This window comes from Dendropsophus ebraccatus, chromosome 4, assembly GCF_027789765.1.
Source record: "Dendropsophus ebraccatus isolate aDenEbr1 chromosome 4, aDenEbr1.pat, whole genome shotgun sequence".
NCBI classification, from domain to species: Eukaryota; Metazoa; Chordata; class Amphibia; order Anura; family Hylidae; genus Dendropsophus; species Dendropsophus ebraccatus.
The window spans coordinates 140,250,230-140,263,248 of NC_091457.1; the positions used below are offsets into that span (position 1 = coordinate 140,250,230).

General features: G+C 42.7%; 1 protein-coding gene across 1 annotated transcript in view; it reads left to right on the top strand.

Annotated features, from left to right (window-relative positions):
* The window catches only part of CACNA1I (calcium voltage-gated channel subunit alpha1 I), a 495,446-nt gene extending 487,513 nt beyond the window's left edge, over positions 1-7,933 (top strand). The window contains exons 35-37 of the mRNA XM_069968882.1: positions 3,838-4,006; positions 6,654-6,850; positions 6,937-7,933. Coding sequence (XP_069824983.1) covers positions 3,838-4,006; positions 6,654-6,850; positions 6,937-7,620 — 1,050 coding nt within the window. The 3' untranslated portion in view covers positions 7,621-7,933. The remainder of the gene's footprint in view (positions 1-3,837; positions 4,007-6,653; positions 6,851-6,936) is intronic.
* Positions 7,934-13,019: the final 5,086 nt, after the last annotated feature.

Consider the following 13,019-nt stretch of genomic DNA (forward strand, 5'->3'; position numbering starts at 1 on the left):
AAAAACTTTTGACATGTCATAGTTTTGATCGATCTGGGTCTGAGTGCTCTGACATGTACTGATCAGCACCTTCAGCCCATTATAAGCCTATTATAAGTTTGACTCTTCTTTTTAAATTCAGAGCGGTACAGGTGTGAGCACTCAGACCCAGACAGATCAAAAGTTTTGACATGTCTCTATGAAAATAAATAATAATAATATCCTTAACCATCCCTCTATCCAAACTCAGAGCTGCCATCATATGGTGCCCCTATTAGTCTTAGGCTCTTTTCTCATCACATTTTATTTTACCAGAACAATTTGAGAAATGAAAGCAGATCTGTGATTGGTTGGTTCAGTTTTTGTTGTTAGATTGAGATTTCTGGGCCATTGTATTGTGAGAACACAGTTATAGCTTATTGGTTTAAAGATAACAAGGAACTAATATGGCAGTGTGGGGCATTTAAAGCGACTCTGTACCCACAATCTGACCCCCCAAACTACCTGTACCCTCAAATAGCTGCTTTTAATCCAAGATCTGTCCTGGGGTCCGTTCGGCAGGGGATGCAGTTATTGTCATAAAAACAACTTTTAATCCGGCAGCGCTGTGTCTAACGGCCGGGGCTTACATTTGTATATGCATTAGGCTGGCACACCCTCTCTGTCCTTCCTCCCCACCCTCCTCATCATTAGGAATGCTCCAGGCAGATTGCTTCCTATTCTCCACCTGTGTGCATAATGAACATGGGCTGGATCGTTAATACACCTGTGCAAAGCTCAAACAGCAGGAAATGTTCTTGGATCATTCCTAATGATGATGAGGAGGGTGGGGAGGAAGGACGGAGAGTTGGTGCCAGCCTAATGCATATACAAATGTAAGCACCGGCCGTTAGACACAGCGCTGCCGGATTAAAAGTTGTCTTTATGACAATAACTGCATCCCCTGCCGAACAGACCCCAGGACAGATCTTGGATTAAAAGCAGCTATCTGAAGGTACAAGTGGTTTGGGGGGGACAGATTATGGGTCACTTTAAGAGTAAGTTCACATAATATTTACAGCCATGTGTGTGCTGGTGGTTTTACCATTGAGTTCAATAGTAAAAAGAGGAGGCATATATGCTCCCTTTTTTAACAGTAAAAACAGGGTTTTCCTGCCCCAAGAATACATTGTGTGAACATGGCCTAAAGGCTGTGTTCTCATGTTGTGTTTTTTTAATGTGATTTTTAATTTGTTAACACACAAACGGACTTGCAGGCTAAATACATGGTTGGAATAGTCTGTGTATTTTACGAATCAATTATCACCAATTAAGTTGTGCGCTCTGAACAGATTGGTAGGTATAGCCTCAGACCATACACAAACTATTCTAATTATTCATTCAGCATTTAAGTCTGGTTAGATTTCAAACAATAAAAAAATGCACAAAAAAAACGCATCTCAGCCACAAAGTGAGAACACAGTCTAAAAAAAGGATTTCAAATGGCAGACAATGTCCGTGTCCTAGATAAATATCGTGATAGTGAGATAGATGTGGAAGCATGGTGCACACAGTTTCCATGTAAAATAAAACTTCAGTTTCTTTTCCCAGCCAGCAGCCAATATCTCCATAAGTTGATGTGTCCCCAATGGGCTGCAAGTAAAAGAGAAGCACTATTGCTATTGTATTGAGTAGTTCAGAGACGGGACTAGAGATGAATACAGTCAAACATTGCAATTACTTCTATATCTGTGTTCAGTTTGTTTTGTGCATGGGGAGGAGCAGTTTTATATTGTGGGATGTAAGATGGAGACCTTGTGATGGGGGGACAGGATTCCTCATGTCTCCTGAGCAAGGGGTCACATGATATTGTGTGGGTTTGCATTAGCTGTATCTTAAAGGGGTACTCTGGAAACTAAAAATGTATGTTAAATACATTGTTTTTATAAAGTCTTATTACTTTGTAATATAAATTTATTAGAAAAATGTATAATTTTTAATGTACATATATATACTTCCATATAGTGGCAGCAGTAAGGAGTGACACAGCCCTCTCTGCCGCCACCAAAGTTTGTGTCTGGAACTACACGGCTAAGAGTCCTGCTGTTCCTGATCCCCTGCTCAGATCAGGAGCCGCGCAGTTCCAATCACAAGCATTGGTGGTAGCAGAGGGCGCTGTGTAGCCATGAAATGGAAGTATATATGTTCATTAAAAACTATACATTAAAAAAAAAAGTTGTATTACAAACTAATATAACTGTATTAAAACAATGCCCCCCAACAATAATATTCTTAAAGGGGTTATCAAAAACAATATTCTAAATGATCCTCCTTCCCAATACCACCCTATGTCTTATATATATGTATAACCTATCTTGCACCTCTTTCCCTTTTTTTTCTCATACTTACCCGCTCTGGATGTCTAAAATCATCTTCTCTGTGTCCTCTACGACAACGCGCTGCTCCTTCTATCTCTCACTCTTTGTAGACACAGGACATCTGATCTCCTCTCTGGGGCCAGGTTAGCTGTCTATTGACTTTGTAACCCGACCCCCAGGAGACATCATCTGCATCATCTCTACGCATCTGTTCACTAGTGAAAGTGCTGCTTCCATAGACTTACATGTGTCCCTGAGCCTAGGTTTTTTAAAATCGTCTGTACTATTGATTTCTGCAGAAAAAAATTTAAACGACAGTGACACTTTAAATATTTGGTTGTTCATCATCCCTGATCAATTGGTGAGCTGATTGGTTTGAAATCTTGTGTTTTCAATGGGCTGTTTGTCATCCCTAGTGATCTGTGGCACATTTATAATGGTCCAGTAAACCACTTGTGTCAGTGCTGCTTCATATTAGGTTTTATGCTATTGTTCCACAAAAGGGAAAAAAACACTGTATTGCACTTACAAATACTACTATAGGAGATTCAATAACTTTAACAAAAATCATGTGATTTGAATATTGGTTTACATATAATGTGATTATATATTGTTTAAGAGGAATTTGCCAGCTCTATATCATACTTGGATCTCTTCTCTCATCTCTTAGCTGATGTCTGTTTGTAAAGTTATAAAATTATGTTTTTCTTCCAAGCTTGAGTTGGTGTCACTGTGCTGAGCTGCAGCATGCACGCCTCCTCCCTCCCCAATCCTTTGTGCCCTGCATGACTGATGTACAAGGCTCAGTACTGGAAGCAAATTCCTGTACATCAATCATGCACGGGAGGAGGTGTGCATGCTGCAGCTCAGTCTCTACAACTCAAAAAAAAACAAACATGATTTTATCATTTTTATAATAGGAATTGTTTGATATCTCCTATCTCAGCTATATGGCTAGGTTCAGACTACGTAAAAATGACGGCCATGTTTCAGAACTTCCTGTGCAAATAACATTGGTTATTTCAAACATAACGGATTGGTACAGTATTTGCGCAATGATGGCTGGTATGAAAGACGCAGGGGCGTTACTACCACTGTAGCAGTCATAGCAGCTGCTATGGGGCCCACAACATCAGGGGGCCCCATTGGCTGCTCCTGCAGTACACTGGGCCCTCTAAACTGTCATCACTTTCAGCACCAGGTGGCCAAGCGGATCTCCCCGGTCTTGCAAATGTCCCTGACGAACAATAGCAGTTATGCAGTTTTGACTAGACTTGATGGCTTAGGGGTCAGTCAGGAAGAGGGGGGGGGGGAGCAATCAAAAGTTTGCTCTGGGGCCCAGCCATTTCTAGTTATGCCCCTGGAAAGACGGACATCATTTTTACATAGTGTGAACCTAACCCTTGCCTGTAGCTCTGAGCATGATACAGAGAAGACAGATTCCCTTTTACTACTCTGCAATACAATGTGTCAGTCTCACTTTTTTGTGTTTTCTTAACAGGATGGTCAAGACAGCCCAGATTCTTTAGGGATTGATGTATTTGGGGAAAACCTGTTTCCCCTTGCTAGTATTCCTGGTTCCCCCATACCTGATCGCTACCTGTGTGAGATTGACAAAGTCTCATTGACCGAGTCGTGGGACAGCTGGCTGAAAGAAGACAGCAACCCAGGTGAGAGTCTCTTTTAGAAGAAAATGCTCTATAAATGCTCTGGTCTCCACAGGATTTCGATGGGAAAAAAAGAAAAAACACGCCGGCTCGTTTTCAGGCAAATTGGAGAACTAACACAATTCTTGTGGAGTGGCACTGACCTTTAGATAACAATGTTTCTCTACAAACGTAATGTTCTAGCGTTTTGTCCACCAAACATACAATAACACGGGTTCTATCCTTTCAGGCTTTTTCACTGCGATTCTAAATGAGTACATTGCAGTCACTGTAACACAATGGTTTATTTGCAGAATAAATTGGGTTATTTCTGTAATAGGTTTTTTCCTACACGGAGACTACAGACTAAAAAACTGACAGATTTCTGCCCTGAAAAAAAAAGAAAAAGAAAATGTGTTATTCTATAGCTACAGTACATAGAGCCCTGCTGGCCTAAGCTGAGACAAAGGGTCCTATTAGATGGGCCAATGGTGGCCCGAACAATACTGTCAACGAGCGCCGATCTGCTAGAACGGCGCTAATTTCCTGAGCCTATTTCATGGCTTGATGATCGTTTAGCAAGGGTGCACGGACATCATTAGCGATGTCCGTGCAGCCCTTGGCCTAAATTGTTATACATTACCTTTCCACACTCCCGGTATTCTTCTGCAGCTTCAGAGTAGGAGAGGACCAGGAGTATGGAGAGGTGATATATATTCAATCCCTAGACATCAATGATTTTAGGTCCAGACGTAAAGACGCGATTAGCCGATGATCATTATCAAAGGCTGATCATTGCCGCTACTACACGCTGAATCAGCCTGATTGGGCCGATTATCACTCCGGTGCAGTAGAAAAATGCCGGAGGGAAGCACATACTTGAACTGATCCCATTGATTTCAATGGAACAGTTTAAAGCTTCCGGCATGTTAATAGTGCTGCCAGATCACTCGACCCGCCGTACGTCAAAACGTAAAAAAAGGATAAGGCAACTGGTGACAACTGATGCATTTCTGCCATCAGTTGTGGCATCAGTTGTCAAAAAAAAAAGATGCTGGACCACTTGATATATGTAAAACCAGCCTTACCTGTCCTGTTCCCCCGCCGCTGCTGGATCCTGGGTTCCCCTTAAAGATCAGCAAATCGATTTGTCAGAAATTGGATCTGTCCCGATCGTCCCCAAACATTTAGATTAGATTTTTTTTTAGATTTGTTTTGTCCCTGCCCCTGTACACTGAGAGCCTAGCGGTAAGCAGCAATACTATAAGCATCACAGCCTCTATTGGCACAGTGCTTTGCGTACTGTAGAGGAGCAGAGGGGCAATTGGAGGGATTTATAAATCCAATTTAGCATCAAAATTCAAAAGAAATCACTTCCAGTGTCAATCATCTCCACCCAGAATCTTTGCAGACTTATATTGGAGCCTCCTGGACAGAGATTGATTTAAATTCAGAAGTAAAATGCACTACTGTGTGCTTCTCCCAACTCATTCTCCTGATCGATGAGACCCTGACCAATCAAAACCTCTGATTCAGCTTGAATAGGCCCACCCCTGAGGACATATTTTTTTTTGGAGAAACTTGTCTGTGCAGAGCTGTCAAACTTAATATGAAAGACATCGTCCTTTGATGGTATCACAATTTACATACACATTTAGTCTTTTTTTGTAGACATATCTAGCCATGCCCCATACTCACTAATAAAAGAGAAGGTTTAATACATTGCCTAGCATAGTCACTTTCTCTAGACTGCGATTCTGAAAATCAGAGCAAACAAGCCAACACAAATCCACAGCTTGCCGAGCTACAAGGAGGGAGCTGACACCTGTTCCACCTGAGCAGACAGAAAAGCCTACACAAGAGGGGATTGGTTTATGGGGGATTTGGGTAAAGACTAGCATTATCTTACCACCTGTCCAAACAACATTGTAGCATCGTTTCTATATTGTAATGTGACTTTTGCATTCTGACTTGAGGAGAGTGCCAAACAGTAATGTGGAAACTTTTAGGCCGTACTTCATCGCAATATTGGCGGGGGGGGGGGGGGGGGGGAGGATGCAAAGTAGCTCTCTCTAAGGAGTCTAATGTGTGTGACTATTCTAATTTGAGTTGGTGTTTATTTTGTTCAAATATATTTATAGAAAGGTCGCACTGTCATAGTAAATGCATCTAAGTAAAGAGTCACAAAAAAAGTCACAAACAAATTCGCCTGGTACTGACCAGACATAAGTGGCAAATGATAAATTGGGCAAAAATCCTAGATTATGCACATTTTTGCGTGATTATTGAAAGCAGCCACACTAAAAAAAAAAAAGTTGCATCTTAAAAATATACGCCTGTCAAATACTGGTTCATAAATAGAACTTACACCAAAAATGGGTGAAAAATCCAATTACTCACCTAAAAATAGACACAAATCCCTCTTCGGTGCCACCTATTGGAAATTAGTTTTCATTCAAGTCCTTGTTTTACTTAATCAAGGGCCTTCAAAAATAAATGGAGATATTATTACGCCAAGCCATAATTTTTTTGGAGAGTTACTGTACCTGTACTCAGCTGTTTTAGGGTTTTTGCCCCTTGTCAATATAGAGAAGAGATGACCTTGAGGTTGTATTATCAATAGTAACCATGTGTTTTCTCATTTTTATTCCCAATTTTGCTGCTCTTCCAGTTTCTTCTCAGCCTTGTCCAACAGACTCCTTGCTTCCCCTTCTACCAGTCCCTGCTGAGTTCTTCCATCCATCTATACCTACCACAGATCCTGGCCCAGAAGATCAAGCACTCAAGAAAAGTCTCCCCAAACTTTCTCCTCCAGAGTCTTGGGCAACGTTACGTTCACCTGATGTCAACTGTTCGCTTCTTAGGCAGGTAAGTGTTGTTCTAAAAGTAAGACATGCCCTTTAATGAATATACATTGTGAAGTCCGTAAATTGATGATATTCCTGTTATCTCAGACAACAGAAAGCAACTCATCCATGGAAAGTGGCAGCCCAACCTCTGAAGATAGCCTACAGACCACTCTTGAGGATAGTTTAAATCTAAGTGACTCTCCCCAATGCACCTTGGACCTTCCCGACCTCCGTGTAGCTCCCACATCACATCGTACCACCCTTCCTATTTCTTCACTTTCGATGGTACAGAGGAGAAGCAACCGCCCTAACTTTGCACTTCAGAGAGTTCGAAGGCATCAGCGGAGCCATAGCAGTGGTGGTAGCACAAGTCCTGGATGTACTCTTCATGACTCTATGGACCCTTCTGATGAAGAAGGGGCTGGAGGAAGCCTAAGAGGAACAAGTGAGCCTTCAGAGACTTTTAGTAGTTTATCCCTCACATCCCTCTTTTCGCCACCTCCCTCCTTAACACCACCTGGTGGTGTAATGAAAAAATGCAGCAGCGTAAATAGTCTATCTGTTGCTTCCTCTAGGGTAAGAGGAGCAAAGCAATTTTACGCAGTCGATCCACAGGGCTTCCTTTCCATGCCATCATGGGTGATGGATTTTTACCAAACTTCTGTTCCCTCAGAGAACCAAGAGAGCCGTAGCAGTTCTGCAAAGTTACCGGCTGCGGAAAGAGGGATCCCTACCAGTAGTGTCTCAGGAAATGTGGATTTTGGCAATAATAGTCGAAGAAACAGATGAGATTTTTTTTTATGTCTGTGTGTTTTGTTTTTTGGGCGGGTGGCAGGTCAGTTTCCTGAAGGATGTTTCCTATCTCTGTTATGGGGGGAATAGCCTTACGGCTCCCAAACAGACCAGCAGGAAACGCTACATTACCTCACTGTGTGAGCCAGCCAAGCAATGCAACTGGAGAGATGAGAGGTAGCGTTGGCTGAGCTCTCAGGCTCTGAAGTGGAAGAACCGCTGTACTGTAACCAGCCTCTCGGGCTATCACATATAGTATATAATACATATATATATTATTTTATTTATATATATATTTTATTTTTACTCTTGCTTGGGACTTCTTGAAAGTTTGTATTATAAAAGGTATCTTTATGTGGCAATACAAACCTTTGGTGGAGGAGAGGTAATGACCTTGTTTTCGATTAACATCGATGTTCTTTTCTGTGAATCCCATGCATACAATCAGATTGTGTTACCTTCGGGTGGGAATACGTTTAGGCACGTCCCATCCGTCGACCAGTCTCTTAGGCAATGTAATTGAATTATTGACAATCTCTTGCAAATTCATATCCATAACATAAGTCATGGTGTTTCTACTGAAGAAGGATATATAGCTGCTAAGTATGTGCTTTATGGCACAACATTATGGTATACACATCTTTATAAAATTAGAATGCAAATACTGGAACCCAAAAGAGTCAATATCATACAAAACGCTATAAAACTGCAGTCCTCCGGTGCCATGTTACATTATTACTGGTGTTATGTAGTATGCCGGCTTTACTGACATTTGTACAATCAGATATGTAAGTGTTATTGTTAAGTGTCTGAAGGTAGTAGAGGAATAATTGCAACAATTACGCCTCTGACCATTGCTGCTTGATAGACTAAGAATATATGTCATAAAGTTATAGAAGTTATCCATTGCCCCTAATACAGAGCATTTAATTTTTTTAGTACAAGCCCAAAATGGCATCAAGGTACATTAACTATATATACAGTATATAAAGGGTAGTGGTATAGCTGACTAAGATGTTTTATCTAAATTCTAATATAGCCTGATTCATTTATATTGGGATATATTTTCTACTTAAAAAAAGGTGCAATTTATACAAGTAAGCACATTAACAAACAAAATGGAACATATGGTATGAAATGATGAGGATGACTACAATATCCTCATATGCTAATGTAAAGGTGTTTTCTAGGCAGAACACATTGATGGTCTACACGTGTGAACAGCAGAATGAGGGGGATTGCCTTGACTGTACCTGGTGCATCATTTAAAGGGAATGTGTCATCAGAAAATTATCTGTTTTTAAATCAAGTTTTTATTTTCTAATTTTCCATATATATATATATATATATATATATATATATATATATATATATATATATATAACAAAACTCCTAAAATCTTGTAGTTTCCATTCTCACCACTAAGCTTAAAACTAAGCTGAGACTTCCTGTTATGAACAAATTCTTTCCCAGCAGTGCACTGAAAAATGACACCAGTATATAGATAACAGTAGCTGCTGCTAATACCTCAATGCCCCCTCCCTCTTCTCCATCTATAAAGATGATTGAGGCAGAAAAAGCCTTCCTCATTCATCTGAATAGGACAAGTCCTGCCTTTTGTGCCTATGGTCCATAGGGCTTGCTGTAAAGCATATCACTAAATGCTGTTAAAGCAGGTCAGGCAAGATGGCTGTGCCCATAATAATGTATAAAAAAAATATAAAAATATTACAATCAGAAAAAAGAAACAGATTAGAAAAAAGAACATGTTTTAGTATCTGGCTCTAATCAGTAGAATAAAAAATCTAGGTGATACATTAAGCCCTATTCACTTTAATGGGGCTGAGCTAAGGTACCAGTGGCAGCTACATGAATGAATACATTGATTTTCCTTCAGAGGCCATAGCGCTTAATGGAGTGTTTCTCCTTCTCTTTGATGGGGAGATCTCTAAATTTCTATCCTAACAAAAGATCATCAATGTGTTTTCCTGAGAAAGCCAGCTTTATAATATTAGCTTTACTAAAGAAATGTAACTGAAGATGCAGACTTAAAGTGGCCTTGGCATTTAAAAGTTTTTTGACATGTCACAGAGATGTTCTGGATGTTCAATGGGGAAGCCATCCACCTGAGCGCTTCTCTTCCTGTCTCCAGGGCCGTTTCTATAGGCGGGCGGGCCGGGCGACCGCAGGGGGCGCCAACAGCTAGGGGGTGCTGGTATCACGCCCGCCCACCCCATCATCTGCCCCTCTGGTCGCCCCTCCGCCTACCCCATCATCTGCTCTGCAGCTGCCGAGGCGCCTCCCGCCCGCAGCTCTGCTCAGCTTGTGGCCGGAGGCTGCATTCTGCCACAAGAGGCCGCTCTCTCCCCCCAGAGCTCCAGCACAGGAGTGACATCACTCCTGTGCTTGTGCTCAGAGCCGGGAGAGAAGACGCGGGACACAGGACCTGCTGTGCTGCATTGAGGTGAGTATAACTGTTTGTTGTTTTATACAGAGAGCCTGGGGAGATGCCTACATGGGATGGGGGGGATCTAACAGGGGGATGGCTGCATATGGGGGATATAACAGGGGAGATGGCTGCATAGGGGGGATATAACAGGGGAGATGGCTGCATATGGGGGATATAACAGGGGAGATGGCTGCATAGGGGGATATAACAGGGGAGATCGCTGCATAGGGGGGATATAACAGGGGAGATGGCTGTATATGGGGGATATAACAGGGGAGATGGCTGCATAGGGGGATATAACAGGGGGATGGCTGCATAGGGGGGATATAACAGGGGAGATGGATGCATATGGGGGATATAACAGGGGAGATGGCTGCATAGGGGGATATAACAGGGGAGATGGCTGTATATGGGGGATATAACAGGGGGATGGCTGCATAGGGGGGATATAACAGGGGAGATGGCTGTATATGGGGGGATATAACAGGGGAGATGGCTGTATATGGGGGATATAACAGGGGAGATGGCTACATGGGGGGGATCTAACAGGGGAGATGGCTATATGGAGTGATCTAACAGGGGAGATGGCTATATGGGGGGGATCTAACAGGGGAGATGGCTGCTAATGGGGGGGATCTAACAGGGGAGATGGCTGCATATGGGGGGGATCTAACAGGGGAGATGGCTGCTAATGGGGGGGATCTAACAGGGGAGATGGCTGTATATGGGGGGGATCTAACAGGGGAGATGGCTGCATATGGGGGGGAATCTAACAGGGAGATGGCTGCATATGGGGGGGAATCTAACAGGGAGAGGGCTGCATATTGGGGGAATCTAACAGGGAGATGGCTGCATATGGGGGGATCTAACAGGGGAGATGGCTGCATATTGGGGGGGGAATCTAACAGGGAGATGGCTGCATATAGGGGGGATCTAACATGGAGATGGCTGCATATGGGGGGATCTAAATAATAGGGGATATGGCTGCATGGGGGGATCTGAATAACAGGGGAGATGGCTGCATGAGAGGGGGTAAGGGGGGGTCCTACATAGGGTAGATGCCTAAATCGGGGTGAGGGGGCTAAATCATAGTGGGGATGCCTACATAGCAGGTGAGTAGGGCTAACTAACAGAGAAGATGTCTAAAAGAGGCAGGGGGCTAACTACCAGCGAGAGTGCCTACCATGGGGATGCTATCTGCTGGGGGGGCTAACTAACTACCTTAACTGCCATGTCTCCCACATTGGGGGTTACTATATATAGGGGGGATGTTTAACTATCAGAGAGATTACTTACAGGGGTTATGGCTAAATGCCTAAGGGGGTGGGGGCTAACTAACGGGGGATTACCTAAAGAGGGAATACTACATACTGGTGGCCTTACTATTGGGGGATCCCTACCTGCTACGTGCTGTGGAGATTTGCTACACTGCGGACACCATCTATTGGGGGAGGGGGGGCAACCTGCACAGGGAGGTCTATCTTCTATACAGATGCACACAGGGGGGCCTGTGGACACAATTACTAAATGGGGGCACAGCAGGGGATCCTACATACAGGGGGAAACCCACATACCTACTGACTTTACTGCAGATGACACAAAAAAAGTGGAAGTTGTTGAAAAAGTGCGGAGCCTAAGATATTTGTCTCGAAGGTTCAGAGGAGATGGATCGTAGCTGCAAGAAATCATCACGGTGGTCCGGGCCGGATGGAGGATGAAAAGAAAAGTGACACCTCAGATCAAAGAACGTCACCTGTGAGCTACTGAATGCCTTTTTTTTTTTTTCTTCAAATTGAAAAGGGTTGAATAACACTGCTCTATGCCATAATACACACACTGCTTCTCCCTAGTAACAAATGCCCCCCGGCACCACCTGGGGGGGGGTGGGGGGCCTTTAGTAAGATTCGCCCTGTAGTTAAAATTACCTAGAAACTGCCCTGCCTGTCTCCCTGCAACAAACTGTCTCTATAGTAAGTCTTTGGAGCCCCTCTTCTAAAGTGAGACAGAGAGAGAAGCGCTCGACTCTTCGCTTCTCCTGACTTATTTTAATAAATGGTCTGCACCCATGCAAAAAACTTTTTAAAAAATTTTGAATGCAAAGAACACTTTAAAGGGGTATTCCTATCCTGTAAAATGAGAGCATATTGTTAGGATATGCCAATTGTTTTATGTACCTGGGGATTCGGAGAATGAAGGAGCCGCAGCATTGATTTAGTGTGGCATCCTCATCTAGTTTTTTTTCTTTCTAAATAAGGGTATGTCCACAGTACGAAAATCACACAGAGAACTCCCCGCCGATTCCGCCACTTGTTCCTGCGCCCTCCTGCTTCACTCTTCACTGTTCCGGAGACTCCATTATATGGTCAGGCTGGTTCTCCACGTGATTTCCATTGTGTGGACATACCCTACCAGTGATCCTAGCCCCCCATATAAGCCTAGCATTGGCAAGTAGACTGGATGCTGTTATACAAGGAAGAACAGTAAACAGAACCAGAATTGGTTGAAGTCTCAGAAGTTAGACCTTCACAGATGATAAAGTGATGGCGTCTCTTAGCAATGTGCTGCCACTTCACAACATAGTAATACCTCTATAAAGAGACTTTAGACAACTTTCCTATTGTAACTGTGCACATTCCATATGGAGACATTTTGCACAAGTACCAGGTGGGCACAGGGTTGTGCCATAGCATTTTGTGCTGCAAATTTTACTTACAATAGCACAAACTTACAAATCTAGATAGCACCTTATACTAATAGACAAACTTCTCTGACCGTAGAAGGCAATCATTCTGAGATCTGAACCAATAGGCACGGGAATGCATTCTATCCATGTCCCAGAATTGTAAAGTACTGCGAAATATAAATCAAATTATTATTATTATTATTATTATTATTATTATTATTATTATTATTATTATCTAGAATCAAGTGCACTACTGTGACCATA